At 39.8% G+C, this 17,787-nt stretch overlaps 1 protein-coding gene across 2 annotated transcripts in view; it reads left to right on the forward strand.

The window, feature by feature from the left end:
• Positions 1-15,892, forward strand: part of NVL (nuclear VCP like) — a 74,036-nt gene extending 58,144 nt beyond the window's left edge. Inside the window, exons 21-23 of one of the 2 annotated variants that reach the window (XM_077813698.1) lie at positions 2,448-2,536; positions 9,772-9,842; positions 14,748-15,892. In XM_077813698.1, coding sequence (XP_077669824.1) covers positions 2,448-2,536; positions 9,772-9,842; positions 14,748-14,792 — 205 coding nt within the window. In that variant the 3' untranslated portion in view covers positions 14,793-15,892. Of the gene's footprint in view, positions 1-2,447; positions 2,538-9,771; positions 9,843-14,747 lie in introns of those variants that run through there. The other variant, XM_077813699.1, reaches the window with a different exon arrangement.
• The last annotated feature ends 1,895 nt before the right edge of the window (positions 15,893-17,787 follow it).

Genomic DNA, 17,787 nt, shown 5'->3' on the forward strand with positions numbered 1-17,787 from the left:
GTATTTATAAATAAAAGATGAGGGTGCTGGGTGCTCCTGTTACAACTTGGCCCAGTCTCCCCCTCTGGATGTGCTGCTGTAAATCAATTCCAATCCCCGGCCCATGTACTTCTAAGCCCCCTTGTTCTGGGTCCTGACTGATCACTGTTCTTAGCTCTGGGTCTCTCAGGCACACTCCCTAGTGCAGACTTCGTCTGACACCTTTCTTGCACAGTGGAACCCAGCAATCCAGGTGCCTGAGCCCGCAGAACTGGTGCCACAGCCTTCTGAGCCCACGTTGCTTAGACATGTTCTCCACTAGAGCCCACCTGGCTGTGGGAGCTCGGGAATCTAATGAAACCCTTCTGGGACACTATGGCATTAAAGCAAGGAACACAGGCTCAGCAAGGGAGTTGTTTAATTATTTAAGTAAGTCCAGCTGCAGATGAATGGTTTGAGTTTTTAAAGGGAGGTGGTTGTTATGGAAAAATTGATGTACCAATTTCCTACCCAACAAAAGAGTTTCTTTACCACAGATACTTTTACTCTTGAAAGCACTTGAGAGTTACGGATCTTTGGAAAATAACAAAGCCCTCCTGCTCTGATCTCACCCTCTCCTCCCCCTATTAGTCTGAGGGCTGGTTAGTGGCCCTAGGCCAGGCAGCCCGTCCTAGCTTCCATCTTCTTAGTCTGGTCCACTTGCATGTAGTGGTGTCCCCCACCATAGCATGAGTGTCCAGGACAGACTGACCTTGTCAGGATTAGAATGGTTTTCAACCCTATGTGGGTGTCTTAATCCAATCTGGAAGTTGCATTGCCAAGTGAAAGTCACAATGATTATTATGATCACAAAATGGAGGTCACAAAACAACACGTGTTCCCCAGTTAGACCCAGACATAACCCCAGTCTATAATAGCCCCCACAAGCAAGGTTCTTTGACAATACTTTAAATGAGCACAGGCTCCCACTTTTCCCGGTCCCAGCTGTTGGTAAGGAGGTGGGGGCGTGATCAGAAAAAAGTGCTTGGTAATTCCAGTGAGGTTAAAAGATATAACACAAGGCAGCTGGTGGCCTGCCAGGCTCAGCTGGTGGAAAATGAAATAGAGAAGAGGAGGTGAAGCCTGGGGAGAGAGCAAAGTGAAGAGTACAAGCCCATGTCAAGGCTGATTCCCCACTCTGGCACTTCGAGTTCAGAAGGTGGGGGCCCGCAAGGATTTTTAAAATTAATACTGGCTACTCCAGGCTGGTAGTAAACTCCCAAGGTCACAGCTTCTCTCTGACCTTGGATGGGTAGATGCTGCCACCACCCCAGTGCAAAAAGAAAACCCCCCTTTTGAGAACCCAGGAAGGAAAACATGGGAATTTCTTCCTGTGGTGTACCCTCAAGCCCTTTCACCCCTCTTCCTGGGAAGAACTGAGGAAAAAAAACAAAGGAAATCAGCTGTTGCCACCAGCCAATTAAATAACGTATGCACAAACCTCTTAGGGACACAAAAATCCAATCCTGTTCTTAAAAAAGGTAAATTTTATTAAACCCCAAAAGAAGGGAAACACATCTGGAACTTAGGCTTTTTGCTAGATCTTAAAAGAAACAATTACAAAAATTAAGCATCAAGATAGCTCTCTTGAGGTTCAGCATAAAGGTTACAAGCAAAACAAAAGCAATCTGGGGTTAGCACAGAGGAGTTCACAAGCCTTACAAAATAAAATAAATAAACCTAATAGCGTCTTCCTAAACATTTCTGATCTACTTACATATCTGGGTTTCCAAAGCAATTTCCAGGTATACTTCTGATGATTTTCATACCTGGCCTTCAGCTTCTCACAGCATAACTGCTGCCCTGTTCCCCTCTTTCCTGGAGAACAACAACAGTTGCATGGGGATAGGGAATGTCCAGGTGCCAATCCATTGTGAGATGCAACTCTGACTAAAAAAAAGCTAGGAACGGCTGCTGTACTTGGTTCTTGTCTACAAAATAAATTCAGAGCCATAGTTAATGTCTGAAATACCTACTCTGGATGCATTAGGTGGTTCTCAAGAGTGCACATTTCAGTGAAGAATCAATAAGCCAGCTGTTCCCTCCTCTTGTCTCTGTGTCAGGTTTATTCAGGATCAAATGCACTGTAGTTTATAATCTTCCAAGTGATATAGGATCCTCTGAGTGAATCTAACTCAACTATTGTTTTTTGTGAAGCATATATAACCTTTGTACCAAATTCTCTATTTTCTGCATTCCCAATCCCAAGGTGTGTAAATTACTGAGAGAAGTAGATCTTTAAACTCACCTTGATCACCACTTGATTTCAGATGCTTTTTATAACCAGCAATTTTTTTTTAAACAAATACACTTTTTATACTTTCTCTGCATCTTTTGCATTCTCCTGGCTGTATGTATGTCATCACAAATAGAGATGATGGATAGAAATGTATCCTAAAATGATCCATTCTATTTGTATCTGTCTCTAGGGGGGCAGATCTTTCTGCTCTAGTGCGTGAAGCTTCAGTTTGTGCCTTGAGACAGGAAATGGCCCTACAGAATGGGAAGAGCAAGAAAGGTAAGACAAGCATATAAAGTCTAAATGGAACAGTGGGAAGATGATTAAGTGGTGAAAGTAGTTAAACTAGTTAAAAGTCATAAACATAATCTGCTTGAACTCTTGGAGGATACTGGGCCAACCAAACCTAGGTGGGAAGGTTTCTGTTGAGAAAAGATATAAACATAACCCTTAGGAGGCATTGCTTTTAAGAGATTGTGATGAATACAATAGGTGTACGAGTATGGATTTCCAGTAAAGATGCTGAAGTTAAATTTATTAGAAACTGGGCTTTTGCTTAAAAAATTTAGTAGTATTAGACATTCAAATTTGGGCATGGAGTTGCAGGCCTAATTTTCAAATATTTATTGTAATCAATCTGACTAAGGTACTTTGTGAAATTGTCTGGTCCCTTGCATAAAGGATTATCCATTTTGATAGAGCAGATGTGGTGCTTGCACATGTAAATTGCACACATGTAATTGTGAATACTTGGGCCAGAAATTGTTTGGTCTTGGGAGAAGATGAGTGTCTTTTTTGGGCTTGGGAAAATATTTTTGATTACTATGCTTTTCCCAGGGAATGGATATGCGTTTTAACCTTCCTCTGTGCAAAACCCAATTCTGACATGCTGTGTGCTCTCAAATAAAACTGGCATGAGGAGCAGAACACCTTTCATCTCTCATTGGTTCTGGCCAAATAAAAGTTTTTAAATTTTTCAGAATACTAATAGAAGAGCTGTCACTAAAGGGACACCATCAATTGGAATACTGGTCTTTTTCAACAGTGAGTTAAGTTGTTCCAAGTACTGCATCTGCCCATAAGTCCCTCTACCAATTTTTGTAGTTTTAAAATCACATTTTCCTGTTTTTAAAAAAATGTTGTTTTTTTTTCCTCCCCTCTTGCTGTGCAATCCCCCACAAACAGGGAAAACTAATTGGACTGAACAGGGAAACTGAAATTCATTCTATATAAAGTGCTGTGAAATGCACAACGTAAAAATGGAGGGTTTTTCCTCTAATTTCTTTGTTATAGTTACCTTGGGTATTACTTGTAATAGCAATAGGGTCATAAAAATTCAAGTGGAATTCTGGTGCCTCAGAGCCTTTGGCTTGCTTCCTGCACTATGCAAGTCTAGTTGTTTAGTATATAGTCTGGGATTGTGTGAAATGCATTTTTAAGCCTTTTTAGAAGATCTTAATCCAAAGACCTAAAATAATTTGTAATTTCTGGTGTTCTTAGGGGCAGGTAGAATACATTTTAGAGGATAACTTCACATTTGGAATGAAAAAATCCCTGTGCGGTCACTATCTGACAACCATTCTGTGGTTTCAGTGGCTATGAATTGTGACATTTTTCTAATCTAATTTCTGTCTAGCCCCACTCACCTTCTGTCATACTAAGTTAATAGAACTGCATGTTAGTATTTCTCTTAAAGATTGTGCTCGAAGGGGATTTTATATATGAGAATACTGAGGTTTTACACTGTTAACACATGGTTAATTGTATGTTAACATACTGTATTGTAGGAAGCACTTCTGCGTTATGAATTACATGGCGGCTTTTAAAAAATGTATGGCCTGCCAAAGAGTTTTAGTGGATTTTTTGGGCCTTTGCTACCTTAAATTTGCCCATCCCTGCCTCGGTCTTATATAGAACTCTTCATCAGTAGATCTCAAAGTACTTTAAAAAGGGAGGTGTAAAGTACTTCCACACACATCCCCTTTGAGCCCCCTGCACAGGAGTCTAATAGAGATCCAGTCTTTGCACCAGGGAGTATGACTGCTTGAGGCTAGCTCCCGTTGCCCTCTTCAGAAGGAAAGCGGAATAATGGCCCACATACCTTCTGCACTGGTCAGCAAAGCAGGCCTCCCCTGAGAAGGAGCGCATGCTATGTCCTGTAAAAGGGTGTAGCAGCAGCTGTGGTTCCAGATGTATTGGGGCTGCAAAGGTTGTGCACCCATGCTGGAATGCTGAGCCTTAAAGGCAAATCCAGCCTTTATTTGATTTCATTTCAAGATCTAATTGAAAATGCATTTGTCCTGTCTACCTGTTTTGGGTGGGGGGAAATCGTTTGGTGTGGGGGGCAGGGGGAGCGAGATCTGTCCCCAGGGTGTTCTCTGTCCTTCATCAACCTGTATGCTGTGAAAGAGAATAAGGTAACACTTATTCTTTAGCATTTCTTAAATATTTCTCTTGCTCTGTAAAATAAATAAATAAATAAAAATAAAATAATCACCTATGTGGCTAGCGATAAGCAATGGAGAAGAAATTTCTCTCCTGCTGGCATATCATCTTGACATTTCTTAATGTATCACTGGAGACAGAAAGTAACTTCAACAATAAAATAAATCTATATACATAATTATTCAGTTTAAATGGGCTTTTGTCTGATTGCATCATGATAATCTCAGTGACAATAAATCAGGTCTCTTTGCTCCCCTGTCTTTCAAAGTGAAATCTTGGCAAGGACAATAATTCTCCAGTGTCTATCAGATCAAGGATGGTATATTTCCCATGGAGTTTGCATGCAAGATTAGATAATTGTTTGAATGTGGGTCAGATACCATAGTGATGAGTAGTATAAAAATGTAGTAGGGTCTATTGGGACCTTCAACTGCTTAATGATGATGGTGGGAAAACAGATACTTTTTTTAAAAGTTAAAAACAAAATTAAACTGTCCTGGTTTACCTTTTTTGTTCTTGAGTTCTAAAGACAATCTCGGATTAGTCATTACTAAACTCCTTAAGCCCCTCCCCAAGTGACTTAAGATAAACCCAAAAAGGGCCTCGTTAGGGGGCTTATTCCTTCACCCACTTACTTCCTTGGTCCTTCTCGCATGAACAGAGAGCAACAATACCCGAAGTCCAAGGTGCAAACAATTTGATGTTTATTGGGGTGAGCTTCCAGCAAGCATGATTCCAGTTTCCTTCCTTAGTATCCTCCTTCCCAGCTCTGACACCACAGAGCCTTACACCTGTGTCCCTGTTCCCATTCCTACCCTTAGCCAAACATGATTCCAACTTCCTTACTCCCATTCCCTGTTCCCATTTCCCCCTTTAGCAAAACATGATTCCAATTTTCTTACCCCCATTCCCTGCTCCGATTTCCCTCACCCTCACCCTCCCACCCACACCCACCCACTTCCTCATTGACTACAGATTATATAGTAAAACTTGAGTTCTGCTTAGCTATACCTTAACCAATCATTTTCCTGAAATTTAACTAACCAATCCTAACATATTGTAACATGATTATGTAACCAATTATATCCCACCACCTTAATTAGTTTACACCCAGCAAAATTAATTATACAGCAGACAGGAACAATCACAGAACCAGAGAGATTATACAGACAAACAATAGCAAAGTGGGAAGTATAATGACAAAACAATACAGAAGTGAGGATTTCACATCCCAGCCATTGATAAGTGAGTTCTTGCCAGACAGGATGCTATCAAACTAAGTTTCCTTTTACATTTTCTAGGCACTTCCCTTTTTCTGGAGGAGATAGGAATACAATCCTGTCCTGATAGTGCCTAACAGCCCAATAGCACCTTCTTTCGATGTGACTAGTTTGGAATGTGAGGATGTGACTGTTCGCTTCCCAGCTTATGGCTGCCTCTGCTGCTTAGCCAAAGGCCTTAGCCTAAGAACAGGGCCTCAGACTGTCACAGTAAGAGAAGGCCCTTACACCAGCAGACAGTGATTTTGATTTTCTTTTATACCTCTATAATTAGCCAAGTGATAAGATTACACCTAAATTCTTAGAGTATAGGCCTTTATAGACAGGCCTGAATATCTATATCCTAACAGGCCTCTTATACTGAAATAAGAATGTCTGCATGGGAGGGCTTGTACCAGTATAACTATATCAGTTTAAATTCATGCCTTTGCATATAGCATGGGTTGGCAACCTGTGGCACGTATGCCAAAGGCGGCACATGAGCTGATTTTTAGTGGCTCAGCCTGCTGCCAGTCTGGGGTCCCGGCTGCCAGCCCCACTCAGGCCACTGCTGGCCTGGATGGATGGAACCCCGGCCCGGCAGCTGGCTGAGCGGGGTCGGTGACTGGGACCCCGGCTGGCAGGGGCCAGCGGCCGGAACCCCACACTGGCAGTGGGCTGAGCCCATTACTGGTCTGGGGTTCCGTCTGGGGTTCCAGCCGCCGGCGCCTGTAAATGTAAAATGTATTACTGGCATGCAAAACCTTAAATTACAGTAAATAAATGAAGACTTGGCACACCACTTCTCAAAGGTTGCTGACCCCTGGCTTAGATCATTGTAACTTTCCTTAGATTCTAAAATCATCAGGGTGAAGAAAGTCTTTTACTATGTTTTTGTACAGCACAGTTGGGCCACTGTCCTAACTGGTGTGTCTAGCTAGTATTGTACTCTATTACCATTTTTATTATTTGCATTAAAGTATTCTCTCTTGTTTTCCCAGGTTTGGATTTAGGCCTCTCTTTATGTCTGACTGTAGACAAGGGCATGTATCAAACAGTGCATCTGCCATCTGTCTGCTAGATGTAGGTAGTCATTTTTGCTGGACCTCAGGTTTACTCAAGTGTTTCTCTGATCCAGGAATTGTACAGGAGGCCAGGCTGTTGTTATAGGTTCAGTGCCTCTTCCAAGCTTTACTAGTTAGAGAAAGCATTCAGATCAAACTTGGAGCTCTGGCAGACTATTGAGCACATACAGATAACTGAGCTGTTATCTAATGTGTGGCCTACCATCTCCAGGTCACAGGTATGACTCCATTCTGGGTCAATTAGGGACCAAAAGTCATTGCTGTCCAAGTGCTATTTTGGTGGCTTTTATTAAATGAATCTGATTTTTATTGCCCTTCTTAGCAGACAAGTGTCCACATTGTGGAGGGACCACCATGATGATTGGCCCCTTTGGGAGTCTCTGCATAAAGACCATGAATTAAATGGGCCATGGAAACAGGAATACTCTCCTCTCCCTCAGATGCTTTGTCTACATTAGGGGATTTTAAAAATCCCACTATTGCTATAATGTGGTGCAGTTAGTAAGTGAAAAATTTTGTTGGTTTTTTTAATTAATGTAGATGAGGCCCTAGAGGTGATTTCTCCTGTTCAAAGTAAAAATACTAGTTTCTAGTGTTGTAAAACCTTAGTTGACCACCTTTTAAGATATTAATCTGATGATCTGTATTTCTAGCATTTTACTTATTTTTTAAAGCTATGATAGGTGCCTATCAAATGCTCCTGCTGCTGTCATTAAGATAGATACTGAAACCCATTGAAAGGGAATTCTGGTCTATTGAACTGTTGAAAACGCTGAAGTAAACATTTGGGTCACAACAGCACAGTAAATTGGAGATGTTTATACTATTGCTTGTTGGACTTGTGGACCTGACATGGCTTAGAATTAATTTAGCGTGAAATGCTTACAGATCTCTCGATAATTCAGTGTGTTCCCCATGACACACTCTGAGTCAGTCACAGGGAGTTTCCAGATGTTTGTCTGTGTGGTATAAAAGAGGGGATGAGGTGGAGGAATGCTGAGCTAGATTTTACTTTACCTTTCTGGAAGAGAAATCATCGTTACCTGAGCCCCATCTGTGTGGAATCTTGCTCTAGTGGTGGCTATAGTTTTAACCAACATTTTTACTGACTTACATTAAATAAACCCACAGTGGTTAACTATGTTCATGAGAAGTCCTGGATTGACAGGACTAGATGTTCAGGTCCTCTGTTTTACCAAAAAAAAAAAAGTACAGCATGAAAAGTGGTGGTGCAGGATAGTGAAGCTGAAAGTGTCTTAATGAAATACATATAAAGCAATCACCAAAGTTTTTTTAAAAACACACATTCTGCTACATTCAGCACGTCTGATGTGAAGCTTACCTATGTGCATGATAAATAGTTGTTGTACTAAATCTATGTACTGATTTGATCCTGTTGTCTATTAAATCCACATACATTATGTTTCCTAGTGAGAGCTGAACAATGCACACTTCTTTTCCATTCGTTTGGAATGAAATTCAGTTTCCCAATAGACCTGTTATCTCAAAGGCTGTGTTCAAGACTCATTAAGTCTAATTATTTATTCATGTAATTTCTGGATGGAAGTGCTGGAAAAAGAAACAGCCTGATATGCATACAGATTATGCAAGTTTGGGTGGGTGATGACATGGGTAAGCGGTTGCCTGGGTGCTGGAGAGTGCCAAACAATGTCAATATGGTGCTGGGATGAGCTGAACTGCCTGGGGGTTGTGTAGAATACTTGGAATGTTGTTGAAAGTTTTTTTTCCTAAATGTAAAAAAAAAAAAACCCCAATGTGTGTATAATATGTAATCTGATGAGAGCGTAGGACTGAAAATGAGGAGCCCTTACTTCTGAAGCTAGCCCTGTCATAGATTTTCTATTTGATCTTTAGCAAGTCGGGGCATGTCCACACTATGGAGGCTATAGTGGCACAGCTAAGGCACTGCAGCAGTGCTCCTATAGCATAGACGCTTGCTACAGCAATGGAAGGGTTTTGTCCCTCAGTGCAGTTAATCCATCCCCTCAAAAGGCTGTAGCTCAGTTGAAGAAAGAATTCTTCCAGCAACCTAGTGGTGTATATACTGGGACTTAGATCAGCTTAACTATGTGTCTCAAGGGTATGAAGTTTTCACACCTAGGAGTCAAGTAGCTAGGATGACTTAAGTTTTAGCTGGTTTCAGAGTAACAGCCGTGTTAGTCTGTCTTTGCAAAAAGAAAAGGAGTACTTGTGGCACCTTAGAGACTAACCAATTTATTTGAGCATGAGCTTTCGTGAGCTACAGCTCGCTTCATCGGATGTAGACCAGAGCTTGCTTGCTTGTTTGTTTTCGGAAGTGTTGAGCACCTTGAATTCTAGCTAAATTTGATGGGAGCTACAGTTACTTTGAAAATCAAGCCCTTAATCTGTAGTTGTGAACAGTGATACCTAAAACAACCCTGTGAGGTAAGTAAGTATTATCTCCATTTTGCAGATGGTGTAACTGATGGAAGGGAGTTGCTCAAGATCACAGAGTCTGTATTAGACATGATATTGAAATTCAGAAGTTCATAAAGCCTGTGGCTCAGACCTCAGTCAGTTACGCAGAATAGACAAAGCAGTTAGTCAAATGCAAAGACTTGAGATATTGTCACTAATGGCAGTCTGGAAGTTATTTGGAAAGCAGTATGTGGGTGTGTGTTTTATATACTGAATTGGGGGTAAATCATAGTCATTAAGTCCATTGTATGGTGTTCTTTTTAAGGAGAAATCAAGATTAGCCGAAAATACTTTGAAGAAGCATTTAAGAAAGTGAAATCATCTATATCAAGAAAGGTAAGAGAAGCTATAAAATTGTGGGTCAGTGAATATTGTTTAACATCACATAAAGCCAGCTGAGGATAGGAAGTGAAGAATTCTATAGTCACTAGAAACTGGTGAGAAGAACTGAAGTCAGAATATATTTACTGTGTTTGAATCTGTTCAGGACATCTGGGTTAACACTCTAAAAGATCCCATGGCAGTTTTCATAAATGAACTCAAGCATTTTAAGTTCTCTGTTTTAAGTCTCATCCAGAAAGATTACTGCTCTTCCAGCACCACAGTGATGAGAGAGTTCAGTACTGGCTTAGGGAAGTATACCTCCTTAACATCATTTTCTGCAGCATCCTGGATTTTTCAAGGAAGTTTCCAATCCAAGAACTGACTCTAAAGATACTGTTAAGCTTGTGAGATCTGATGAGATCACAGACCACAGTCTTGTGGTTGCATTATGTTTTGCTTCCACCATGCATGCACCTACTGAATGGAGAGAAAAAAAAAAAAAGCTCAGTACAGCGTAATATGTAAAGATAACATCTTTGTCTTGAGATAAGACGCTGTAATAAGAAAAAGCAATTGCTTTTTTTCTTCTTCCTGATTATCAGCCTTTTCATGCTTTTATAAGTCAACATCTAATTTGATCATATGTTTGGAAGGTCAAATCATGAACCATTCTCTTTTTGACGCATGGCAGGTAAATTTGTTGAGTATTTACTATTGTTACTTCTCAACATTCATTTCATGCAGTGTGACCAGAGGATAATTATTTGGAATTTAGATAGCGCCTTTATTGCTTTAGGGCCCCTCTCATGGAAAGGTTCCACATGTCTGCTGGCTTGGAAAGATTCCATGTGTTTGCTGGCTTTATGGACTTAAGTCATGAAGCATTGAAATCACTTTCACTACAGTATGATTGTGAGCTAAAAATAAATTAGCCCGTTCTTCTACTGTCTTCAAACTCAAAATGTGCTAGGTGTAAAATGATTAGATAAATGTTCTTAATACCTCATGGTCACTAATATCCCTTTACTGGTGGATATTATCTCAGAGAAAAAATGTCATTATTTTCAGCTATGAATTTCAGTAGTCAGTATATGTATTAACCTGTGAAACTCCTTGATGCAGGATAATATGGAAGTAAATGGCTTGAGTAAGACTTTAAAAGATTGGTACTTGTAAGAATAAGACCAGTAACTGCAGTTACCCTGCCTAGGCTAAAATTACATGTGTTCTGAATCCTTATGCTTTTGAGGCAGGGGAGTTGCATGGCAGGCTTGTGCAGGGTAGATTTACAACCCAGCTTGCTACAAACTAAGTGTTCATGTAGACCACCCTTATTTCATTAGAGCTGGTTAGGAATTTTTTGACTAAACATTTTTTGTGCTGGAAAATACTGAGTCATCAAAACCAAGACATTTCACAAGAATGAATCAGCTTTGATGAAACTTTCATCCTGGACCTAAGAAACCTTCCCATAAAGTTTCTGGTTCCAGAGAGACACCTGCCCCAGAATAGCCAATAGCCTATTGGTTAGGGCACTCACTTGGAATGTGGGAGACCCAGGTTCCAAGTCCCTTCTCAGATTCTCTCTGTCTCTCCTATTGGTGCTGTTTTACTTTGTGTAAATAATTAAATATTCATTAAGCTGGGACTTGGATCTCTCACATCCCAGGTAAGTTCCCTAATCAACTGGCTGTTGGCTATTCTGGGGAGAGGGACTGGAATCAATCTGTCGCTCTGTTGCGCACGCTCATTTTTTGTGAAAAAAAATTTGAAAGGGTCCTAGGTTTCGTCCTAATGCAGAATGGGAACATCTCTCTAAACAGTGTTCAGCGAGTAGCAGAACTGACTTTGTGCTTAGCCTCTGGATGCACCTGGCATATCTGTACTGATTTAAAGTCATTATTTTAGACTGCAAATAGTACTTTCACTGGAGATTTAACAGATTATTAACCCTTGTACACAGTACTCTTTATCCCAGGGTTTTTAAATGTGGGAGCGAAGTTTACTCTTCTCCATTCCCTCTACTTTTGCCTCACTTCCTGCTCCAGCACTCTTTCCTTCCTCAGCTCAGTAAACGAGGCTGCTCTCCTCAGCCCAGCTTCAAGCTGCTCTCTCTGCCAGTTCCTGCCCAGCCTGTTTTACTATGTTTCTGGCCAAAGAGGATTCAGGACCAGTCTGGATCTGTGAGCAGAAGGCAGTGGAGGAGATGGGATCAGTTTGGTCTCACTCACTATACTTGCCCCTCCTTCCAGCAAGGTGGATTAAAAAAAAAAATCCCTTTTTTAAAAATAAATCGATTTTTTTTAGCTGAATAGATTTTACCTTTTACAAAAACGTATTTAAAATTAAATTTGAAATTATGATAACCTATGTTAAGACCTAACTTTACTATAGTGCATTAAAATCATTTAAATTAAATAAAAAATAATATTCAAACAATAACTATTTGTTGCTGAATTTTAAAGAAAGTCAGACCACTGTACTGATGGAAGTCACTGGCTAAGTACCTGGAACTAGAATTTGTTGAAAGGCTAAACCAACTTTTGATAGTGGTAGATTCTTCTACATGTGCAGAAGAGAGTATTTTCTTCATTTCAGTTTATCCCACTAATTCAGTTCAATGACTACCTCATTCAAAGTTAAGAAACTGATTGAGAGTAGAAAAAACAGGGAAAGCTTGTTTTCCACTTTAAATCTATTAGGTGGGAGAGGATGGGGTCTAAAATTGTGAAGACAATGGTGACCAGAAATAATCACTTCAGTTCACTAACTACACATAATTATTATTTATTTATATTACCATAACACCTAGGAGGCCTAGTCATTGCTTCCTTTTTATAATAATCAATTCACATTAAATCCAAAACATGTTTTGATAGACGTGCTTTTTGTTTGTATTCAGCGCAGTTAAAGTAGTTCCATTTAACTAATAAAACCACAATTTTACAGTTCTATTTGAATTTTTAATTGAATTCCAATTTTTATCCAAGTAGGATTTGACAAAAATCAGGGTAAAAAAAATTAATCAAGTAAATCAGAAATGCATAATTCACCACTTTCTAACAATAAAAATGTGAAAATTAAGAATCTGAATAAATGTGTGTTAAGCTATATAATTGCTCGAATGAATGTATGCAAATATAGTGTATCCTGGTTACCAAAAAATTACCAACTCTAGTATAAAGTCTATTTTTTAGTTTCAAATGAACATATTTTAATGGTTACCAACCAGGGAGAATCAACCTTTTTTAGAAAATAACTCAACTGAGAAGTACAAATTTAAAACCAGATTAAAATTTATTATTTAAATCAAGGTTTCCTGCTTGTTGATTTAAATCTCTTTGATTAAAATCACCGTACCCTGCCTTCCAGTAGAACATTCCCAAGAAAGCCAACTTTTACCCCCCCAAAATGCATTATGACTTTCTACGTTCCGTTTGGAAAGCTTTGCCAGATCTGAGCTGTTTCTCCTGCTCCTAATGGAACAATAGTGACACTAACCACTGCTTAATTATGGTTTAGACTTCCACCTTTAAATCATACTAGTTGAAAATAAAATATTTTCTATATATACTAAGGGGATAAACTTCAAATAGCTGAATTAGGCTGAAGGTCACTTTGTAAATCAGAAAACCCTCTTTAACATGGCACGATGGTAGTAGGAGTCCCATTCTTGCAGCAGAAAATTGGGAAATTTATTGGAAATGGTAATGCTAATTAAAAAAAAAAAAAGTTCTCTGTTTCTAGCCTGGGTGTGTAGAATTCTTATCTTATAGCTTTGTTCCTTCCTGAAGTTCACTTGGGCTGTTAGCTAATAAATCCTCTGAACAGAGTATCGGTGTGAATGCTCCCTTTCCTTTTAGTGTGAGGGATGGGCCAGCACAAGAGATTCAGGCAAGAAGAAATTCTCTGCTGTGCTTTCTGTTGCCTTTATCTAAACACTTTCTATGCTGCACAAGCTCTGAGAAGTGCTCTCCAAAGGCAAGAATTCAAGTGGTTGGAGAAGTACATATTTGACGAAGCAGCATGTAGGACAATTGCCTATTTGTTACACTGGTAAAGACTGGAATGGGATTGTTTTGGCTAGTTGCTGTGCAACCACAGATAATGTGAGGTGATGCTGTAGTAGAGTTACATAATGCAATAAAACAACTGCTGAATTGTTCACATTTTAGGGCACCTGTTCTCTGGTGGTGAGGGTGTTTTGGAGTGCAAAAGTGCATTTTGAACCTTATTCTTTACCCCATTCCAACTGCTGCTCCCACTCAGCCAGATAAGTTTGATCTGGCAAATAATATAGACATTAGCTGCATCACCCCATCCTGCACCATTTTGTGGAAGAAGATCAGGAATAGGAGCAGTCTATATGAGAGAGTATAACAGTTTAGCTAATTAAACTGTAATTTAAATCAGATTTCGTTAAACCAGGGCAAAACCCTGTCTGTGTGCATGGTCTCTGTCATTTCCGTTTAGGATTGGGAATAGGCATAAACTAAACCAAAATAAATTGCTCTTAAACCAGAATAAGACCCTATCTGCACAGGGCTTTGCATGTTTAAATAAATTGGTTCAAAATCACACCTTAAATTTAAACCAGTGCAGTTCTGTGCATAGACAAGGTGTCAGACAAGCATGGCAGTGTCTTATACAAGAACCCTGCTAACAGAGTCTTCTGTTAATAATTACAGATTGTTGGTGACTTGTCTTAAGTGAATCCCATAAAAGAGATCCTCTTTAGCCTCCAATTGGATTTTCTTTTCTAAATATTTTAGCCAAATATTAGCCACCAGGCACGGAGATAATTTCTGTTTAGTTTTCCTAGTGGAAAATGTGTGTAAAGTCACCTTTAAACATTGCATGCATTCTTGCTGTGCTGAAGTATCTTTTCTTTTTCCCCACCTAACTTGGCATTGTTAGGATCAAGCAATGTATGAAGAGCTGCGTCAGTCGCTGAGCAAATGATAAAATTGGCCAACTCCTGAAAGAGACCGTCATTCTGCTTTGTTGAAGAGGCTCATAATGGTAGCATCTGATCTCTTAGAATTGTATCTCCTCAAACACAGCTGGAACAGAAGTTTGACCATGGTTTCATTTGACTTTTTACTAAGTGCTGCATCTGCAGATATCTGCCATGTTTTAATTACCACTCTGACAATGGTTAAGTTGGGATTGTTAAACAGAGTAAAATGTAAGATGGAGACTTTCTAGTTCTGCTTCTCACCAACCCTCTGATTGTAAAACTACACTTTTAGGCATAGAAGAACAATTTCTAAAATTCAGTGCTCTGTTAACCCATGAACTATTTAACAGGCAGAGAAGCTATAATGAACATCCCTTCAAAACGTTAGACTTTTCAAACAATTCATTTTCAGTTGTACATGAAAAGTGCACCTTCTCAGAAGATGAGCTCTGTTATTCAGAGCATTGCATTCTGTGAGGAGAGAACTAGGTAAGTGGGCTGAGAAGATGTTGAGCCATATGCTATTGCATCATTTTTAAGCCCCCCCCCTTCCCAAATTTGGGTCTGATCTGTTTTGATGGGTGTGTGCCATCATAACTGAGAACCCTTGAGAACCTCCCTTTCATCTTATTAAAAGGAACTCCTCGGACTGAAAGATGGTTAATTTTAAAGGTTCATGCAAAGGATTAAGAAATGGAAGTCTGCAGCCCCCTGCTATAGTGTGTGGGAGGAGGGCTCCACCTTAAAAGAGCAATAATTTTACTGTCTCAAATGCTCTAACAAGCTGGGTTCATGTACCTCTTAACAAGGAGAGGAGAAATTGTGACATAAGTAATAGAAGCAAAAAGTGGAAGATACTATGCCTTATCGTTACTATCTCTGTTAATGATTTTGAATCACTCTTAATTTAGCATATTCTGACAAATCTTCTGAAGTAGAATTTTCTCATTGTTACAATATGGGCCAAGCAAGATGTCTCAGCTGAAATTATCTGAATAGTTTTCTCAAAAATATGTATCGTTTAAAGAACTTTCCCATATGTGTTTACAGTATGTTTCTAAGAGGATCTTAGCTTATTAAAGCAAATTTTTTAGAAAGCCAACTTATCAAACTGCTCTTTGGTCTTTTCATATTCCTTAGCTTGCACATTACATCAGCATAGTCAGTTTCATTTTTCCTTATAATCAGGTTGGGTTCTTGGTGCTGCAATGTTTGGTTTTTAAACACTCCAGGGAGATAAGAGTTGTGTTTTATAAGCCTTTCTTTTCCAGGCTGAGCTAAACTATTTGCTGTGCTCCTGCAGTGAAGCTGTAATCCAGAAAGCTGACTGCTTTCTGTGGAAACAGTGGCTCATAACTTCCCTTCCTATAGGATCAAGCTGAAACAAGTATAAGAGGGAGCATTAATTTGAGTAGCTAATATGATGGGGCTTGTCTTCACAGAGACGCTCAGGAAAGTTAAGATGAATTAACTAAAAGTGCGAAGCTAATACAGATGTGGGCTTGTCTACACAACATGTTGCTGTGCAGCAAGCCAGGATGTCGAATGCCAGGGCCATACTCCAGGACTTTCACTGCGGTGTAGCAGTGTCCACATGGGCTGTTACAAGTAGTGCAGCAAGTGGTGCACTGTAGAGTTGCAGTCCAGTTTGCTGCACAGTAACTTGCCATGTACGCATGGGCTAAATTAAGGGAGGATTAAGCTACAACCAGCTACGCCCACTTTACTTCTGAAGGAGTGTGTCCACTCAGGTTTAATGCACTTTAATTTCCGCTCATTAACATTGTTTGCAGTGTTGTAGCCAAGTTGGTCCCAGGATATTAGAGAGACAAGATGGGTGAGGTAATATCTTTTATGGGACCAACTTCTGTTGGTGAAAGAGACAAACTTTCGAGCTACACAGTGTTCCTCCTCAGGTCTGATTAAAAAAATATATATATATTACCTCACCCATCTTGTGTGTCTAATATCCTTGTCTCGCTCATTAACTTCTCAGCTTTAGTTGATTCATCAGAACTTTCCTGGGTGTCCTCTTGTAGACAAGCCCCTACATTCTAAGGGATTACCGAAAACTAAAAGGATATTGATTTTTACATAACTAAAGGATATAAATTTACACCGTGTAGAGGTTAAGCACAGGAGTTGAAGTACAGTGCTGACGGAGTGTTACCTTGCTTATTAGGCTTAGAGACACTGTTAGTTAATTGATTACAATGGAATATATGGATTTTCCATGGGCGGGGGAAAGTGACGGGGTAGGCAGTTCCACAACCCCGGATAGGTCTAGCAGCAAGACATGATAGCACAGTAGCCAATGGTCAAAGGTTACATAGTGTCTCCGCCCATGGTCTTAAGTTAATAAATTAACATTTAATTAGTACTTTAATAAATGTATTAGTATAAAATACATTTGTTGAATTTTGTTTTGGGGTTTATAGGAATGAAGTAGCTCCTTTGATTGTTTAAAAATACATATCTAGGGGTAAAAGCAAAGAAACAGTGAAAGAATATGGCAATAAAGATTTTGTCCTTACCCATAACTGTTTCACATTTGGGGACAATGTATACCTTCAGATCAGCGGCACTGCTGTGGGTACCCGCATGGCCCCACAGTATGCCAACATTTTTATGGCTGATTTAGAACAACGCTTCCTCAGCTCTCGTCCCCTAAAGCCCCTACTCTACTTGCGCTATATTGATGACATCTTCATCATCTGGACCCATGGAAAAGAAGCCCTTGAGGAATTCCACCATGATTTCAACAATTTCCATCCCACCACCAACCTCAGCCTGGTCCAGTCCACACAAGAGATCCACTTCCTGGACACTACAGTGCTAATAAACAATGGTCACATAAACACCACCCTATACCGGAAACCTACTGACCGCTATTCCTACCTGCATGCCTCCAGCTTTCACCCTGACCACACCACACGATCCATCGTCTACAGCCAAGCTCTGCGATACAACCACATTTGCTCCAACCCATCAGACAGA

This window comes from Eretmochelys imbricata, chromosome 3 (assembly GCF_965152235.1).
Source record: "Eretmochelys imbricata isolate rEreImb1 chromosome 3, rEreImb1.hap1, whole genome shotgun sequence".
Lineage (NCBI taxonomy): Eukaryota > Metazoa > Chordata > Testudines > Cheloniidae > Eretmochelys > Eretmochelys imbricata.